A 20,487-nucleotide genomic window follows, 5' to 3' on the forward strand; every position below is an offset into this window, starting at 1 on the left:
CAAGTGAGGAAAATTTTAATGTGCCGTAAAGCTTATTTTCCGTATCCAGAAGAGTTATGAATTTTAATTCCTAAGCCTATTTCTCTCAGAAATGAAGTTTCTTAGGGATGGAGGTGTGCAGGAGCAGGCAGGGGCTCTTGTACCCCGGAAATCAGCAGTTGTGGGTGGGGAGTTGGGTGAATTTTCCTTATTTTCTTGTTGTTCCTGGTCAGCCTGTGGGTGAGATGTATCGGCCAGTGGGAACTTCACTTCAGACGAAGACTTTGCTGAGATTGAGCAGAGCCTGGAAGCTGCATGGCAGAAAGCCCAGAGAACATCTTTTCTTTTTTATCAAGATGGCATCTTCTTTCAATGTTGCTTGTATCTGTTCAACGATTTTCCCTGTGGTTCCTGGTGTAAGGTAACAGGTGGCAATCAGGGATATTCAGGGTGATTTTTTTCATACGCGGTGAGTTTGCGCATCTTCTCATGTGGCTTGTTCAAAGGAACAGTGATTTTTCCCAAGAGGAAAGTTTCTTATGGTGCGAAGATGATCTGTTCAGGGGTGAGAGATGTTTTGTCCTTAGAGGAGGTGTCTTGGGGCAGAACAGTGTCTCACAGCCCTTTGGTACGACGCACAGGGTTGCTGCTTTTCTGGCTGTGTTTTTTCCTGTGTCTTTGTTGTGGATTGCCATGCTTTAGGTCATTTATGGTATACCTAATAAAAATTGATGTCACCTTTGCTAGGTAGGAAACATCCCATTTTTATTGAATCGTCTAATCCTGTCAGAGATAGCTTTGAACCAAAACAAATTATCCAAATATTTCTGCGTAACTGTCAACACAGTGGAACAGGACTGTGTTTTCCTCACGCCGTATCATCAGAACTATCAGCTGCTTTTGGATTGCCATGCATTTCTCACTGCTGATAAAAGTCAGCTTCACGTTGTGGCTTGAGGGGAAGAGTGAGCACTTAGGAAAACTGCCTTGTTTCAGTGCACGTAGGAAAAAAAGGTTTATGACGAGATGTGAGAGCTAGAGCTGCATGTCATCAGGAGCGCATGGTCTTGTTTAACCCCTGCAGACTAACATACGTACCAGGGCTGCATCCAGTCATACGCCATATTCCCGGGCTACCTGTGAAGATGAACTTAAATGCAGCAGCAAAGCTTCACCATCTTCTCGAACAGCCTTGTTCCTCCGTGCCTAGGGGAAGTGCTGGAAGAGTGGCCCATCATGGCCAGCTGCTGACAAAGACTTTTGGGTATAAGCCTTGGGGACTGGTGACAGACAAACTCATGTTGGGCTTTGAGGGGAAAGATGGCCGTGATTTGCCACCCAGGCCCTGTCCCTGGGCTTGCACTGAGCACAGCTCCAGCAGCCACACCAGCAACCGCCGTTTGCAGGATCGGGGAGTTGAGCTATCATGTGATGGTTTATTTTAGTGTGAGAAGAGTCCTTAAGTGTCGCTGAGCTAAATATTTCTCTAATTCATGCATAACTTAAGTACAATTAGCAGCCCAATCTCACAGACTTAGGTCAGACCTCTCTCCGGTGACGTGACTGTGCTGTGACTGCGCATCGTGAGATGGGGAGCTCGGGGCTGGGATTTGGCTGAACTTCCTGAACAATTAGCGACAGGCCTTGAATCCCCATCAGCACTCGCTGCTGGTGCTGGGGAGACATTGCCGAGGCCCATTTTTGCTTTACTTTGCCATGCACCACAATGCACGCACAAAGCAAATACCCCAGAGGGTTCACAGAGGCTGGAGCAAGCCTAGGCTTGGGAGAAAGCCTGCATTAGCCTTCCAACCCTCTTGTTCAACTGCCCTTTGCTTTGCTGTTCGCTGAGAGACTCATGGTCGGATCTGCCATAAAAGATACCCTGAAGCATCCAAAGGCATTTATGTATTGTGATATAGCACAGAAAAATCTAACAATTAAGCAGTTCAGACAAGCTAATGAAGGAATATATGTTGAACCAGCTACATCCGCTGTGTCCTCTGTTTCGAGGAATGTGTCCTCTGTACCACTCGAGCAAAGACCTGTCTGAGGCACCTGGTGTAGTGCTCATGAGGTGAAGAGGTTGGTTTCTTGGGAGGGTTTCCCTTGCGTTCCCAGTGAGCTCCAAACAAGCAGGGCGTCTGATGCGGAGCTCCTAAAGCTGTGACCAAAATGCATCATCCCTTCTTGTCCCAAACCTGAGTTTATCACCAGCTGTGCTGCTCTTACCCCATTTCACCTGCACACTGGTGCGTGTCCTCGTGTGCTAGGCTGTGTTTCATAGGCAGAAGAGCCCAGAGCTGAGCTATACACCTGCTGCTGTTCCCCGTGGCCTCCTGAGCTCTTCTGCAGCCTGGCAGCAGGTACTGGCAAAGATGCTCATTTTTCCCAGTTTCGAGGTGTGAGTGCTCCGTGCCTCCCTCCTTGTCACAGACCTGCTGCTCTGAGTCACGCATTAAAATTACTTTCCTGAATTTTTTTTTTTTTGCAGTGACAGCTGATTTGTATTTTCTTCCTTCTCTGCTCTGGTGTGTTGGTAGCTGGCAGGAGCTAGCAAATGCCAAGTGAAATGCTGGAGGGGACTTCAGAATTGATCACCTTGTTTTTACCATGGCGAGGAAAAAATCATGCACTCCTAGCAACAGAGTAACTTAGCAGTTACTCCAGGCTTTAATTGAACTTTCTACCTCGCAGTGTTCAGTTGAATTAATCTTGTTTGCAAAAAATGGTCATTATGTGAAGACCAAAATGTTATATAAAAATAATTACAAAATGCAAATAAAATAAAAGACAGATCCACATCCTGGCACAATGTGACAGAGAGAAACAAATCAGAAAGTATTAAAATCACTTACGTCCTTTCTTCATATCTTCTGGGTCTTGGTGCACAGACACCAATTTTTCATGTGCTTTCCTCTTGAATTACTTAACTGAAGTGCAGAAGTGGAGGGGTTTTTGCTGTGTGTTTCTGTCTCTAGCTGAATTAGATATTCACCAACCTTCTTGGTGAATATCTGTTCACCAATCAGATTGGTGCAGGCAGTTCCATCTTCGGATGTGGCCAGTCTGTCTGTCGGCTCTTGGGCCCTATTAATAATGTCAATGACTTCTGGCATTTTACATTTTTTTAGTTTTTTGCTTCTCCTTAGAAAGTGCCAGTTTGACAAGTCATAACTTTTACCTGCACAGATTAATTTCTCATGCCTTATGTGGATTTCTCACTGTGAAAAAAAAATTGGGGTTTTTTTAATAATACATGTCTTCCAAATGAGAAGGTCCTAGTCCTGAGGTCACGACAACTTTCAGTGTCTAAATATAGGCTGAAAGGTAACAACAAACCCAGAGTGAATTAATAGACGTCAAAATGAAACCCTCGGATTGTACCATAATTACCAAAATGAGATTTTTTTTTACTGACAACATTTGGATTTTTTTTTTTTCCTCCTTCATCTTCTCAGATCCCATAGTCTTTGCAGACACTGTCATTTTGGCCCAAATCAAGCAGGGAACCACTGCAGGATGGGACAGAACCTCCCTGCTCTGGTTTCATTATGCACCAAGTCCCCAAAAGTACCATTATGTTCCCAAGCAGGGTTCTGTATTTCACTATATATACTTTACAATAACTCTGCTTAATCTAAATGCACAGTGTAACTCCAGGATAAAGGTAGCATAAGCACAAAAGAGGAACTGACCAATTATGTCAGAGCAGTTAAAACCAACCAAGCAGTTAATCATGATAAAGCCATACATGCCTCTGAGCATCACATCAGTTTTTGGCAGTGATGTAGACATCGGTGCCTCCGAAATGCCTGCCATGGGTGCCGAGGGGTGCCAGGCACTGAGCACCACAGGGCAGAGCCCTCACAGAGCCCCGAGCCGTGCCCGAGCACCATGCCAGCACCAGCTGTCCTGCCCCATCCACCCTCCTAATCATGGTCTCGTGCATTTATCTGTGGCCTGTTTGGGATAAAGTTGCCCTTTTCCAAGCTGTTTTGCTGTGTGCTGCTGGTCCTCATCCTCGAAGTTACAGTGGTTCAGTGTTGGACTAAGATTTTTTTTTCCTCTCTCCTATGCACTGTGCAAGCTGTTCATTTATCTTTAGGGGGACTCTTCACAGGACACATTATAGATTTAAGAGGGCAGTGATTATAGTCAACCTGGCATAAATAATCCAATTTCAACCCCAGAAAAGTAGTGTAGTATGTCTTCTTACGTTTGTCACTGAAGTTGGGCGTTTGAGCCTTGAATAAATGTTACCACAGACAGCAGAGACCAGGCTCCTGTCCCCAGCACACTCTTCCCTGGCCTGGCTTCTCCAGTTGCAACCAAAGTGCACACACACACCCACCCCAGCATCTCAACTCCTCTCCAGAGCTGCAAACACAGCAAGGAGAGTCCTGAGGGCTGAGACGCCTCTACAAGGAGACACTCTGCCCCTCCTCAGCCTGCACGCAGAGGTTACGTGATGACAGAAAAGCAACGTTTGCATGCACATCCATGTCAGCGTCTGTGCACAGACCACCCCCTGCACTGCCCTGGCAGCCAGGCTGCTCCTGGCAGCTTCGTTGATAGCGCAGGATATGCAGCATTCACACCTCTGCTTCCCCAGCCCGCAGAGCCCCACGCCTGCTGGGCATGGTTGCCCTTCCTGTGCTGCCCATGCAAGAAATAGTCTTGCTCATGAGCGATAGCCCAGTATGCCTGCAGACAGACACCTCACCATCGCTGGGCAGGGAAGGGAAAGGAAGACACGGCTGCACCCACGCAATGTCCTGCTGCTCCTTTTCTGTGCTGCTGTTCAAAAACATGATAGGTTTTACAAGTCATCAGTAGAAGGAATGTTAAAGGATCAAGTAATGGTGATGCTCCTTTGCTTTCTGGGCCAGGCTGGTAGTGCTGTTCATTTTCTCAGCAACACCGTTTTGGCTTCATAGCACAGTCCAGCTGGGTTAGGAGGAGTCTCTGGGGGCCCAACCAGACCAAATGTTGAAGCACAGCTTGCAAAATGCTCCTAGGGATCTGTATCCTGCATCCCTAACGACGTGAGCACATCGGGAACAGCAGAAATGATGAGGTTTGTGCCAGCTGAGCTCATACTGGAGGAAGCATGGACACATCATGTTTCCTACAAGTCAGGTTCTCTTCAAGACTGTGTAACCCCACTAACCTGAATAAATGACCCTCTCTGCTCTCTCCATCTTGCCCACTCACCAGTAAAACATGCTGTAATAGGGGTACATGGGCTGCGTACCCTACCAGACCTGCTGGTGCATTTCTCAACTATTTTCCAGTTATCTCCTCTTTATATTTGGTGACCGCCACCTCAGAGCAAACCTGATCTATAAAGCAGCACAGCGCTGAGCATCACTGCCCACACTAGCATTTGGGGCTGAACAGACTATCGTGAGCTATGAAACAAGGAGACTAACCTAAAAAACAAATGTAGTTTGGCTAAATACAGCAGCCTGAGAAGCTGCTCTCTGTCTATCTTAGCTTTGTCTGATGCTAGACAGCAGTATGAGAAGGCCTGTTTGCTGCCTCGTTATTATTATTGTTAACCATCATCTGCAGTGTCAAGGATGCTTCAAGTTTCCCACAGTAGCTCTCGGTCTCCCTGGTAAAGCTTTTATTAATTATTAGTGTCCTTTATGCATTTCAGAAACATGTCTCACCTTCTAATCTACTTCTCCCGGCGTTCTCAAAACATTTGTAACTGTTAACTAAAAAATTGGTTTCCTTTGGCTAAAGGCTTTCAGGAGACACTCGGCAGCAGGGCTGCACGGCTGGTTCATTTACTTCGCTCGGGTTTCTGCTGCCTGATCTAATTCAGAGGCAGCTTAAAGATCGCTTCTTCAGGCAGTGATGCTGCCCACAGCTGTGTGCAAAAAACGGGGAGAAGAGCGGTGGGTCGAATTCAATCTGTTTTGTGAAGCAGACAGGACAGGTTATTTTTGCTAGACATTGGCTTTCCCTCACTCCATAATCCTTCTGTGCTTGCTGGGTGTCAGGTTTATCGTTATTGTCAAAAAGCAATAGCCCATGTGCCAGGTCTGTGAAGCTGCTTTGCTGGCACCTCGCATGGCACGAGCTTTAGCTTTGGAGCAGCTAATGCAGATCAAAGTCCCCTCACATCCCTGCTTGGTGCGTGCCTGGATGAAGATGTAAATATGCCTTTTCCAGCACAGCCAGACACAGGAGCCGCTGTCCTGGGGGTTCCAGCACATCCCTTTGGGGTGCAGACCCCTCTGCCCTCCCCCTCATGGAGGAGCATCTTGTGGGGAGAAGAATGAAGGCATTATTTTTCTTGCAAAACATGGGGTTTTGGCACACTCCACATAGTGACCTGCCACGAAACCCCCTTGTCGTGCTCTCATCGATTGAACAGAGGGGGAACAGGACTGCCTAAAACCAGCTGCCCGCAGCAGGACACACAAGCATCACTAGCCCAGAGCGTGGTTCACCTCATCCCACTGATGCGTTTACGCTGGGGAGATGAATCCATTAGAAACTCCATATCCGTGCGGTAGGCTGAAGGCACTTGCTCCCAAACGGGAATTCCCAGCTTTAGCCCTAATTAAATCTTGCAGGTTTGCTTCTCTGAGAGGCTCCCACAGGCCTTGCATCAAAGGTCAAGATGTTGCAGACCTATTTATGTATGCGCTTTGATTGGGATCAGACCAGCAGCCTGTTGTCAAGGCCCGGGAGCTTTAAAACTAGGCAAAAGAAATCGTTAGAGCCTGTTAATTTGTACTGCAGCCTGAGAGCATTCTCTAATTAAAAAAAAAAAAAACCCAACAAACAAAAAACCCACCACCACTTCTCCGTGTTTTACTTAAACTATTTAAAGTTAATTGAATGGGCCCAGGATTAATATTCCTACTGTGTTTTCTGCGGAGGTGTTACTGCAATTGACCTATCAGGGGGCCTATTTCTCTTAGCCCAGTTTAATAACCATTACATCCCAGCTGTGAAGCGAGGAGATCAGTGCAGAGGCAAAGCCGATGACCCACTCCCCTGCTTAAAACTTCACTCCAGAGAGTTAAAGTCTGGGTCTAGTAAAGGATGGCACCAACCTCATCAGGTAGTGAGATCTAGCAGAGGGGAACTATGTCTGCAGGTCCATTCTTGTACAGCCAGGACTGTACAAGAGGATTTCTTTGCAGACCAACTGTCAATGGCGTTTTCTATCACCAAACCCAAATGACAGCATCTTCACGGGTTCATTTTAGAAACATGCTGGGTGCACTGACTTGTGTCCCAGGAATCCTGTGTCATGTAGCCAGAAAATTTAAGGGATGCTCTAAACCCACACTGGGTACAGGTGGGGACATGGCAAGCAAGGCTAATAGCATCTCTGGGGCACTGGTGAGGGACCATGGGAGGAAACGTGGTGAGCACTGAGCACGCAGGACTCTTCAGGGGTACCCGTCCTTCCCCCAGCCCCTGCTGTGTAGGCACTTGGGCGTGAGCTGGGACAACCCTGTATTTTAGCTTGTCAGATGTTAGTTTGCTGAGTAACTCTGAGACCCGAAGTAACATGTGACAGCGTGGATGTCCGAGCCAGTGGCAGCAGCTATACTCAGATCTGGAGATGGGCAAGGATCAGGACAGCACATGGGGAAAGCAGCAAGTAGTCATCCTTGCCAGGAGGACAAGCGTAAAAGAGCTTGGCTTTGCTCTCTCCGAATGAACAACACATAGCAACAGGGACGAGGAAGTAATGAAGAAATAAGAAGTAGCAGCACCAATATTTAGAAAATGGTATTTGAAGCATCCTGACCATTGGGACAAAGGGACGAGTGGGACCTTCCCAGACAGAGCAGGAGGGGTGCAGGGCACTCAGGCTGGCTATGAGCTCCTGGTTCTGGGCTGTGTAGCTCTGCAGGAGCTTTGCAAATGATTTCAGTTTTGTTTATTGCCTTTTTCCAGTGGTTCAAGTGTAAGTGCCCAGGGAAAGGGCTGTGTACACCAGTGCACTAGATGGTACTGCGCCAGCAGCTCTGAGCTATCAGTGCAGCCTGCAAGCAGCAGGATGGAGTGAGGAACACATCTCCATCCCCACTGTACAGGCCAAAGGTGATTTTTTTTCATTATATTTAGCATTGAACTGAGTTGTGGGGGTTTTAAAGACGAAATATTATTTTCCGTATGGGAAAATGCCAAGCTGTCAAAACCTGAAGTGGTCCCTGGTTGTGCATCAGTTCCAGATGAAAAGATGTGGATGATAGATGGGAATGGGGGGCAGGCAGGGGTGTCAGCCTTCGGTTCACCAGCGGGAGCTGGGGAGGGCACCCCAACACTGCTCATACTCACCAGGTACATTGCCCACGGTGAGCCTTTGTGGCCTCCTCGAGGTGGACGGTGCCTCTGGTGCACAGCAGGCTCAGAAGTGCCTCCGAAACATTTCTAGAAGGTTAACAAGGAGTTGGTGGGCATTTGTGCTCTCAGAGCATCCGTTCTGTCTTTCATTTCTATTTATTCTTTCTGCTCCTTGTCTGCACAGTCAGACAGGTTTCCTACGCGGAGCACCAGCCTGGGCCACCCTGACCCCCTTGTCCTGCTCCCCGGCCCCCGAGGAGCACCCAGCATCGGTCACACTTATCCCGAGCGCCGTGGAGGGCAGCGCAGGACTTTCCTGCCCTGGGTTTCAGGCCAGCAGACACACAGGGGAGGGCTCACGTGCTCTCACCCCATACACCCTTTTGCAGAGACCACTGCTCTTCAGCATGGGCTTGTTCCAAGCTGATAAAGGAGGCCGTTTTGACCCATACACACAACAGCTTGTAATCTACAGATGTCGGCACCTCTCGCAGAGCTGCGGACATCCTGGCAGTGCTCCTCAATGGTCCCACGGGGGCTGTGGGGTGGCTGCAGGGACACCCAGGGGGGTACCCACGGGCCGGGTCAGTTCTGAATGGCACATCATTTCATAGTGCAAACTCAGGCCAGGCACTCGGCGTTAAGGGTGCTGTGAATAAGCACTTAAATCTGGTTTTAATTTATCAATGTGTGTACGATTCCCTGCTGACAAAGCTGCCGGGAAGAATGGAGCAATCTCCCGTTAGCCAGCGCAGTAACGAGCCCGTTACTATGGAAATGAGCTTGTTACCCCTTCCCACTCCCCGGCAGGCAAGGGGCTCCGGTGCAGCATCAGGGAAGCTGGCTGTTCCTGAAGGCTGTGCGCGCCTGCGGTACCTGGATGACAGCCCCCCTCAGCCCAGGGTGGGGTGGAGAAGCTGTCGCAAGTGGCTGGGTGCTGGGATGGCTGCAGGGCAAGGTGGCCTGGGGCACGTCCCACCGACATGGAGACAGCTCGAGCAAGCAGACCGGTGCTTGTGGTGACACACAGCCCCAGCCGCCACATGGATGAACCTGTAAGGGTATTTCTATACGGACACTAATTCCTGCAGGGCTCCTTGAGCCTGCATGCTCCTGGTGCTGGGAGTGTGTGTACAGATGGGGCCAAGCACAGCCTCATGCTCCCCATGAGTCATGGGAGAGCAAGATGGAGAAACACCCTGTGGGTGCTCTGGCTGCTGGCACCCAGGGCAATCAGGGTGCTCAGTCCTGGGCTCCAGCCCCCAGCAGGATGGGACAAGGTCTTTCTGCAGCTCAGTGCTGTGCAACATCATCTGCCGGGAGGAGGAGATGATCCTGTCGATGGATGGAGCTCTGCTACCTCTTAGAGGCTGGTGGGGATCGTTGGAGGCAGCTGGGAGCTGCCAAGGCTGAATTTCTACCTGCCATCCTGCAGAAAGCCCCTTCCCCACCTGCGTGCTGGGATGGTGGCACAGCAATACACATTGGCCTTTCGATGGAGAGGACACCCAGGGCCTGGCGCACGTCTCGGCAGGGTGACAGCATGCTCTGACTACCCTGCCAGGCTGGTCCACCTGCAACGGGCATCCCAAGGGAAAGATGCTGCTTGCCCCGCTCCCACAACCACCCCAGTTTAGGGTGGGGAAGTTTGTTTGCATTTCTTACCCCAAAATGATGTTCCCTGCAAGGGAGCTGACAGCACAGAGGCACAGGTGGGTCTGGTCTTTGCTGAGGATTGTCATACTTCAGCTGCTGATAGGAGGCTTTTCCCAGCAGCAGAGGCACACCGGTAAACTGGAGGGAGGTCAGGGGTGAGTATTGCACTGGGTGCAGGTAGAAGAACACGGTCTCCCTTGCATTGCCCCATCTTCTCCCTCCGGGCACCTTGGAAGGGCTGGGACAAGGCTGCTGTCAGCAAGGCAATGTGAGACCAGTGTGGGTGGCCAGGCATGGTCCCCAGATAGAGAAAGTGCTTGTGCACTCGTGGGACCAGCCCCAGGCCCTGCCACAGCCCACAGAGCAGCCCTGAGGGACCTCTGCATGCTTCACCCTGGGCCACGAATGCTCTGGGTCAGACCTTTTGTAGGAGGCAAGTGCACTGGGGTGCAGCAAGTGGTGGAAGGATGACAAAAAGTAGTGATGGGGAAAAGAAAAAGGCACCCCTCTATCTTCAGCTTATAGCATGTAGTCAGCCAGCCTAGACAGGGAGGTGCACGGAGCAGAGCAAAATATATCTTCTGTATTTTTCAGTGCTGGTGCTGTAGGACTCCCACCCCTCCTTCAGTGGACGTGTGGGCCAGCAAGGGAGGGCAGGTAAAGGAAATAAGTTTTGCTGTAATGGTAGTCATGATTTAAGGGAACACAGGAAAAAAAATCATTGCTGCTTTAAAGCCAATAGTATGTTACAGGCTGCAAAATGGCTTTGTCCCTCTCCCTGAGGATCCATGGGAGTCACTCCAGGTCTCGAGTTGGAAAATGTTCTCCCTTTAGTGGCATGTTTTCTTTGATAGAAAAAAATATAATGAGAAACCTTCAGATTTGGAGGGGGTGTATATCTGGACATTTAGAAAATATTTCATTTTTTCCCCACATATTTTATTTATTTATTAAAACCCCTTTATACTTTACACTTTATTATATATGTAATAAGACAATAATTTTATATATATATGAAAATACATATAAAAGCTCATCCAGGAGCTTTTACAGTGGTGCCCTGCCACAGTGCTGTGGATTGAAACGGCACTTGCTGCCTCTGAGGCACAAGTAGTGAGTCCTCCAGCCTTCACAGCACAGCAGACCCCCATCTGCAAAAACAGCTTCGCTTGCAAGAGCTCGGTCCCTTTCTGCATGGTCTCCCTGCCCCTCCAGACTCCTGGCTTCTCCAGCATCCGCCGTTTTCCTCTCGTTATGATATATCCATGGCTGAGCTTATCTGGGAGGTACAGTCAGTACAAAACGGCCATTCATCCAGCCCTCAGGCAGGGATGGGAATACATTAGATTCTGCATGGAGCGCACTGGGACTGTGCGCTTTAATATATGGCCAACAAGAAACATTGGTCCTATAGAAAAGTCCCAGATCAGGTTTTTTATGAGCTTAAAGCCCGTCTGGCTCAAGGAACAGCTGCACAGTCATCTGCCAGCACTCACAGAGCTGCCTGTGTTCAGAGCCGCCCAGAAACGGTGTGACTGTGGTTAGCACAGCACAAAGCCCAGCTGCTCTGCAAAGAGCCCAAGTATTTTTGGGGGCCACATCCCCCGTTGTGGCAGTCAGCTGCGATTGTGGGCAGAGACAGTTTGCATTTGCTTTGTAGGTATTCGAGATACCCGTGGCCTGACATGCTATAGGTCTGAGAGCGAAATAAAGGTGTTATCTCATTATTCAGAGATTATCAAGGGCTGCCCCGAACAAGAAATGTATGAAACATGCAGCTTTTGGGTTTGCAGATGGGATTTTTCAAAAGCATCAAGCAAGAGCCTGCTCTCCTGCTGCTGTCTCGGTCTCCCACCCCAGTGTGGGACAGCACATCACTAGGCACAAGGATCGCTTGGAGCCCTCAACAGCCCAAGAGGACCTTTTTAGATGGCTTACATGGGAAACCTGTGCCAAATAGACTCAGGAAAAATAAGTATTCGAGTGGTCTCCTAGCTAAAACCATCACTGCCAGAGGATCTAGTCCCGCCTCTTATTGAGAAGAGCATTTTTATTGATGTGGCTTCAAAAGACCTTGCAGGTCACCAGAGTGGCCCCGCTCACATTGCTGCAGGGTCCCAGCCTGGCATCGCTCTGTCTGCACAGCAGTGAGGCCAACTTGGGATTCGAGAGAGGAGCCTCCCACTCTTTTATAAAAGCAGAACTGATATTAAAGGAAATTACCATAAGTAATATTTCAGCATTTAACTCTTCAAAGAAGCAAGCTCTTCCCATAGGGCCATTTCCCTGCATAGAGCAGAAGGACAGCAGGAGGTAGGACACAGAAGTATATGAAAAAGGTGCCAGGAGTGAAACTAGTGCTCTGCAGGCATGGCAGCTGTCAGTCAGCTGCAAATATTGGAAACTGGGGGGTAGGGAGACTGAAGGAACTGGTAGGGACTCTGCTTTCATTCCGAGCAGAAAATTTAAATCAAGGAGGAGTCAGGAGGCTATAGGCTGGATTGGATCGGGTCCGCTTTCCCTTCCAGGTGTCTCATGGGTCAATATCCTCCAACTCCAGGAGATGTTTCTCCTGGGGACAGTTACTGAGGTCCATCAGAAACTGCAGTGGACAATTCCTGGTGCTCTCCATGGAAAACAAACGTACCTGTACAAGTACAGGTTTCCATTCAGGGCACTCACTGCATCCCTTGGGGCATTTGAGCCTCCACATTAGGCTCAGTTTGTTTCTGTATCACTGCTTACAGTGTATTCCAAGAGCACTGGTTCAGAAGCAGCATCATTGATTTCTTCTAATTATAAATCCTATAGAAAGTTTTCAGCTTGCAACAGTCACAGTTTTCCTCTCAGTGGAGCCAATAAAAGTTAAGAGTAGCTCCCTGGTTACTGTCATTACAACAATAAAAAGCCAAAGTAATTGAAAAGTGAATCAGGGAAACTGCCAGATTGGAGAGCAATGATAATAGAAGAAATTACCTGGGAGCCCAAGCCCAGTGCAAAGTTTTGTTTCTGACTGCACCAAGCTTGAGCCCATTCTGGACAAACTCCTGTGCTGATACGTATCTAACGGAGCACATGCCTCCTGCGTGAAAGACTGGAGCATAGACCAAAGCAGGAGCAATGACCATATGCTTGCCAAGAGGCCAAACACTCAGTACATGAGCCAACAAGGGTGATTTTGAACACAACCTGAGATGGCTTCTCTTCCTAAAAGGCAAAATGATAAGGGAACAATAAAAAAATAATTTCTCCCTATATTAGCATAAAGCTTAAAAGCAAGAGCTGGAGATGCAGCACCAGATGCACACTTGTCAAGAGAACAATTATTTCCCACTAGATAGATTAACTGGTACAGGAAGACCCAAAATCCCGCAAGTCATTACTGTTTTCATGTTGTTAGGATTAGAAGATAACCATGGTTGTGTTTGTAATCCAGGTAGCTTGAGGCAAAGCAATAGGTAGCATCACAGTACGCTCTGCAATGCTGGTATAGAGGGAGACCAGCAAAGACTTCTAAGAGTGAGAGGAAGGGAGCAGCATACGTCAGCATAGGCAATGGTGTGTCCCGAGGTGAGTTTTCACACCTGTAGCTCTGGAGAAAGACAAGAAGGAGCACGAGGCTGATCCAGAGACATTGTTCTTCCAACACAGTCATCCGGGACATAGTGAGGCAGATCCTGAAGCAGGCAATTGTCTTTTACTCTCCACAAGGATAGGATGCATGCACCATATCGGAGGTCCCTCAGCTACCCTGCCCATGTAAAGTCTGTGAGCACTTCCAGTAAGTCTTAAGGAGGGTCACACGTCCCTGCAGATATCCTCAAAAAAAGGACGCAAGTAAAGAGCAGGTCTCAGAGGCACTGCTGTGGGCTGTGAGGCACTCACAGGGGTGAGCATCCTTCAGGTGATGGGTGAACACAGGTTTTGGGCAGCTTCTAGAAAGACTGTTTCCTGAAAGGAGAAAAAACAAACCCATAAACCACAGCACAACCAGTTTGTATTGGCCTCAGATAACTGTCCCTGAGCCAAGAGCAGGAAGCAAACTCCAAGACAGGTTGAACATCACACCCTGATGAGGTGGGATGGGGTAACCACATGCAGACGGGCTGCTTCTGTTCATAGGAAGTGACCATTAAGATGAAATTATAGTTTTGGCACATGGGTGGACTCAGGAAGATGCTGAGGCTCAAGTTCAGATTTGAGTTTCCCCAAGACAAAGACCCCAAAGGAATTCAGGATTGGGTGGTAGGTGAGAAATCATTGCTTTTACCTCCATGGCACTGGTGTGCCACCAGCACTGCAGGAAGCCGACCGGGAGGGCTGCAAGCCCTGGGCAGCCCCAAGGCACTCTGCAAACCTTCAATAATGACACCATCTGACACCGCTGTAAGGCAACCATATGAATTAACCCCCATTTCCACACCTTGAGTTGCCACGAGAAACGATTTTTGTAATCATGCTGGTTGTGAAGTACACAGCTGCTCGATTTTACTTGCTCTTTTAACATTAAAGAAAGCAGAATACGGGTGGTGAGATTTGCTCATGCACAACAAAGCAGGCTGGAAATTTGTGACTAAATACTGGGGGGATTTGCAATCCAGCTTTGAATTGTGCAACAAGGAGCCACTGGTGACAATTGTGCACTCGCTATTTTTAGCTGGGCAGCGTGAAAGCTGAATCCCTGAGGAACAAGGACAGCAGCAAAACCACCAAACCCACCAGACTTGCCTTTCAGAGAGCTCACCTGGGGCAAAACCAGGAACTTTGGCTTTTGCCACTGCTGACCACTATTCTACAGATTTTCTGCACCAGTTTTTTGATTGTGCAGGAAATAAACAAATAAATAGAAATGTAGAAATCAGCATTTCTAAGGATAGATGGATAAATATATAAATATATATGAATGTGTGCAGTATACACACACAGATATGCATAAATATTTCAGGGTCCGGATTTAATCAAAGTGGACTTACTTTTCTTAGTTAACCACTTTGGGGATTAATGATTTTGCATCTGTGTGATGGGGTGTGCAGCAGTGGTCAGGGAAGACAACCTTAGATAACACACTGAGCAGCTCAGAACTGATAAGGTTTGTCCTGTCCTTATCAGGCTGGGGGAAAGGAGCAGGAATTTCTTGCGGTACCATTTCCAAAATGCCGGCTGTGCAATCTGATGGCACGCTATCGCCATGCTCTCAGTTGCAGAAGCGGGCACAGGTTTGCATCGCCTTTCCTCCACTGCAGCATTAAGCCAGAGGTGTTTGGCCTTTCTGAATTTTCGTGAAGGCGCATGTACAAGTCCTGGTGCTCGCTGTTTGCTGTAGGCAAGCTGTGTTTTGGGCTATAAGGCCTGAGAGTTCAAGGTGCTGTTCAGAGGATGATCATCTGCAGCACAGAGGGAGACTCGGGGTGACTCAGAGCATTTCAGTCCTTCTTTACTGGCTGCACCGATGGCTCAGAGAGACTCATCTCCTCACCTGCCACTGCAAATCAGCCAGTGTGAATGCCCTCTTTTCTATACCATTAGCAGATATTAATACCACAAACCTTATACATGTGCAAACTTCCTCTGCTGAAAAATGTTCATTTCAACATATTCTGCAGGAATCATCTGGTTTTAATATCTGGTGTGTGTAAGACAAACATTTACTCACTGGATCTATAGCAGAAGTCAGGTCAAAGGGAAATGTTCTCTGCTTGTGCTCACCACGCAGGCACAGCTGGAGAGTTAGAAGGGAAAAAAGAGGCGGAGGCAAGGTTGTGGGTCATGTCAAGGTGTAAGAGCTACCAGGGGAACCTTCCAGGGTTTTATCTCTGTTGGGATGGCCAGGACTGATACCGGATTGCTGCATCTCCAGCCTGGAAGACTATGCCTGGCATAGGGCTGTGTTTCTCTACTGCTCTAACGGCATTAAGTAAGCTGGCAAGAGCTCTAGCAACATCCATTTGCAACATTCACACTGTTAGCGTTAAATGAACCCAAAAGAGCAAAATTTGCAAAGTTATATTGAGGTGCTGAAATGAGGTTGGAAAAAACCACGAGTAGGGAACTGCAACATGCCCACATGCCTCTTCCTCCAAGTACCGTGCCTGTTACTGGTGGCTGAGTCTAACTCGGTCCTCTTCCCACAGTTTGACATGCAGAGGATAACACTGGAAGAGCTGAAACACATCCTCTACCACGCCTTCCGGGACCACTTAACGATGAAGGACATTGAGAATATCATTATCAATGAAGAAGAGAGTTTAAATGAAAACTCTGGCAACTGCCAAACAGAGTTTGAAGGTGAGAGAGAAAGTTTCTATGTTTCTTTATAGTTATTCTCTTTCTGCCGTGTCTGTAAAACTCACTCTGATCTGTGACATGCAATGGGCAAGGATGCACGGAGTTAGCATGGCATTATTTTAAAGTAAGTAGCAATGACACACTTAGAGAGCTCAAGAGCTGCCATTAGCCTTCTTCCATGTGGTCTAAGTAAAGCTGATCCTGTTTCAGGCAGGAGGATGAACTAGTGGGCACTTTGCCTTATGGCCCTCCTTTCTCTGATGGGATTCAGGCAGAGGGATGTGCAGCCCGTGCTGAGGTGAGTGTCTGAGACAGACTGGCTTTCCCTACAGAAATATGGGTATGTCCCTCAGCCTGCCATGGAAAGATTTTATTAGCACTGGGTCCTGCCCTAGCAAGCTGTGTTAGGCTCCACCAGTTTTCTGTTGTCTTTCCATAAACAGAAAAGATCTTCTGCTCCGGGGTCCCAGGGAACATCTGGGGAGAGTCGTCTCTCTGCATTGCAACACCAGCAACAAGCAGAGATGGTGCATCTGTACCCTACTGCCCTGTGCACCTCTTGTTTGGTGCTGTCGGGACCACTGGTGTGGACCTGCAGTGTGCTACACAGGTACACCCCAGGACAGCGCAACTCAACACGTGTGAGCATGTCTGCAAGATCCAGGTCTAAGCAATCCTCAGAGGTAGCTAGAGAAAGGGAAACATTTGCTTTGGCAGCTGCTGCTTGACACAGCGTCCTCTCAGCAGTGCCACAAGACCACAAAGAGATCATCAACCGGGAACAGACACAGCCTCAACTTTTACAGTGGATTTTGCACTTTGAATGGAGCTAATACTGGCAAGAACATTCCCCATTTCAAGCCACGCTGGGAGAAGCATTTTCTTGGCCAGAGGAACTTGTGCTGCTCTGAAGCATTGCTGGTTGGAACAACTAAAAAGATAAAAATCATCTCAAGTGCAGAAAAGTCCATGGAGATACCTACAGAGAATCTCAGGGTTTGTGCTCATCACCCTGGGACAGCTGCTGTGCTTTCCCACCCACAGCAATACCACTTTATATAGGCCATTTTGGGGGAAATTCTGATACTCTGAGGGGTCAAATAGCCTCTGAAAGGGCCCCAGGCAGAGACACTGAAGTGTCTTTAAAACAAATGAAAGAATAAACATATTAGTGCAATTCTTAGCCTGGATAATTAACGGGATTCGGCAGCTACATCCAGCACACTCACCCTCTGCTAAATACTGCAGAAAAGATGTAGAAGAGCACAGCTGAATTTTAAAAAGCCTGCAGGAGGGAGGCAAGCAGCAACGCTCTTCAAATCGAGCCAAGCAACATTTTTTTGTTCCTCCTGGAGAGCAGCAGGGAGGAAGAGATGCTTACTTACATGAATGGAGTTGTTAGTCCCCACTGACCTGCTGATTCAGTGGAGACATGCGCCAGCTGTCACCGCAGCGAGAGGCATGCAGGCTTCTTTCAGCTTCAGTACTTGGGTGAACTATCCCAGTTACAAAAAAAAAAAAAAAAAGGGTCCGAAAACCTAAACGCTCAGCATCTCATTTTGGAAGTCCTAGCTTCCAAAAGTACAGCAAGAACAGCTTTTCTCGTGGGATGTTGGCATTGCTGGTGCTAGGCAGAACCTAGAAGCAAAACAGACCCTTTTTTAGATGTTGTTAGAAATACACACACACACGCACAAATCCACCAGAGAATAAAGATCAACTGAACACTGTCAACAAAGATGCAAAGTTTTGCTTCAAGTCCCAGAAGAAGGGGACGGTTCTGGTCCATGGCAGCTCTGACATGAGCATTTCCCCAAGGAAAGGCAGGCTGAGAGCAGGTTGTGTGCCTGCAGCTCTCCAGGCTGGACGTGCCATTACCTGAATGACCCACTTGTGCCCTTGGCGTTCCCATTTCCCAAACACTAAGATCCCTCCGGGGCTGAAGAGCAGAAATTGCAGGGCCTCATGGCATGAATCAATGGTGCTAAGGGAGAGCTGTCATGAAGGCTGGACAGCATCTCAGTCTAGCTTTAAATGGCTGTACAGAACTGTCTCCATGTAAGTCACCCTTTACTTGCTTCTTAATTAATTAGTGCAGTGAAGGAGATGCTTTTTGGATATAATTCCTCAAGCTTATTTTAGGTGCTACCTTGGGATGAGAGGAATTGCACCTTAAAAAGCACCAATTTCTTTCAACTGAAAAGTAGCCTGAAGGGACTGGCTTAGAGGCTTGCATCTATATTTAATGTGCATTTCATCCACCTCATTGAAATGCCTTTAATTATGGGTAGGAATGAAGCCAAGATGAGTCCCGATGGTTTTCACTGAGATTTGGGAATGGCTCCTAGGGGAAGAGACATTAGCAGATACTTTCAGTAGTACCTTGCTGAAATGGGGCGTCTCCACTCATTGTCACCTCTGGGTATGTTCCTGCCTTCAAAGAGAAGCCCCAAAACCCTTCTCCATCCTCTGGACACAGACATCCCCCCTTCTCCATACCTCGGGTTAGCTGACTCAGCCCCACCAGGTGCTAAACAGCATTGTGCACATAACATCGCCATCGGTACAAATATGTGCGAATTTCTGTCATTCTCACAATTTTGCCATCTTGGCTTCTTGTCATAATAAGGTCTTTACAACTATGTAATATTCTTCTTATATCAACATGGACGATATACCTTATCTCTCTCTCCCACACTCATATACACACACACAACCACACACACGCTTTAACACAAATACAATATTCATATTATGGCCAGTGACAAGTCCAGGATTTTGTTCAGTTCAATCTGAACATTAGAGTCATTTGCAAGATGTCAGATCTAGGCTTACATTACAACTTTCCCTCCCACACATTTCTAGGGGTTTTCATTTGCCGCCTTCTTGATGAAGAGCAAAGCAATGAAAATGCCCAACTCCTCAGTACAAGCAGCCCACACCAGCCCCGATGATAAAGAATACAACCAGAAGGGAGGCATGGTTATGTCTTCAGCCTTTCTCTCAATTTTTATTAATGCTTAGGGCAGGAGAATGAAGTTGAGAGCCAAGAAGAGTGTATGTTTTTATGAGAAGAGACACAAGAAAAGGACAACTGTTTGCAGCAACATTGTACTATCAAAAAATTATAGCACAAAAATCATTTGTCTGGCAGTTCCCTTTATCCAAACACTCACGACATTAAGCTCATGGCAAACAAGAGTGCCAGCTGGTTACGGTGACCCGTGCTGTCTGCTGCCGGTATTTCATCCTCACCCTGACACTCAAATTAACTGGATGTACAAGAGCTGCCACAGCTCCCCTCCCTGCTCCCCCCCAGACGAGCACTACGAGCATCCACTCCTCCACAACGGGCTTGGGAATGAAAAACTGACCTCTTAAAATGAAAGTTACTCCAGCCAGCCAGAGAAAGGAAATATCACTCACCTTTGGCAGGGTTATGACAGAAGCCACTATAAATACACTGTAGCTGTTCATGTTAGCAAGCCTTTTTCTGCAGGCGAGAAGGCTCTCAGTGCTTACCCTGACCATCTCAAACCCACCGTGGGCATCGTGACCAGCCCAGCAGCCACAGCCAGTGGACTGATGCACCCTGAAACAGGTTGGACCCATTAACCCCATGTCCTGGTGGAGAAGTTAGAGCAACGGTAGCTCTGTCTCTGCCACTAGTGACCCCATGGTGAGTCCTCCTCACCAGTCTGTCCTCTGCACATTGAGAAGATGAAGGACGACCCAGCCTTGATTTGTCTTTGCTTCTTGAGACCTCATTTACATTTGAGAGCCTGTGAGTTGCTCTTCCCCTAAGAAGGGGCCAGGACATCTCCAGAGGAGCATCAAGCTCTGACCATGTTCAAAGAACCACATCACATCTAAACCCCAGCATGTCCCATGGGTATTAAAAATTCCTGCTGGCAATCAAATGCAAAACAGATCGAGCATCTATCCCTGTGACAATGCTAGCTATGGAAACCAGCAGGAAAAAAGCACAGATGCCCTGCTCAAAGGATTTATGAATTTGGAGAAAGGAGAGAAGTGAGGGCAAAAACCTCACCAGTTAGCAGAGGAGGCAAATGGGTCTTCATATTTAAGAGGGAAATTCACAGGGCAGCACGTAGTTGTGTTCATAGTGAAGAAAGTCAGTAATTTCAGCTGCTTTGTCTCCCTGTGGATTGCAAGAGGGCAGAGGAACTGTCATACTCATGTTCTTGCTGGAGTAATTCCTGCTGAGCCCCAACCAACAGC

General features: G+C 48.0%; 1 protein-coding gene across 4 annotated transcripts in view; it reads left to right on the forward strand.

Annotated features, from left to right (window-relative positions):
* Positions 1 to 20,487, forward strand: part of CALN1 (calneuron 1) — a 157,308-nt gene that overhangs the window by 127,618 nt on the left and 9,203 nt on the right. For all 4 annotated transcript variants that reach the window (XM_054847954.1, XM_054847955.1, XM_054847957.1 and 1 more), the window contains one exon: positions 16,092 to 16,245. In XM_054847954.1, coding sequence (XP_054703929.1) covers positions 16,092 to 16,245 — 154 coding nt within the window. The remainder of the gene's footprint in view (positions 1 to 16,091; positions 16,246 to 20,487) is intronic.

This window comes from Grus americana, chromosome 19 (assembly GCF_028858705.1).
Source record: "Grus americana isolate bGruAme1 chromosome 19, bGruAme1.mat, whole genome shotgun sequence".
Classification (NCBI taxonomy): domain Eukaryota; kingdom Metazoa; phylum Chordata; class Aves; order Gruiformes; family Gruidae; genus Grus; species Grus americana.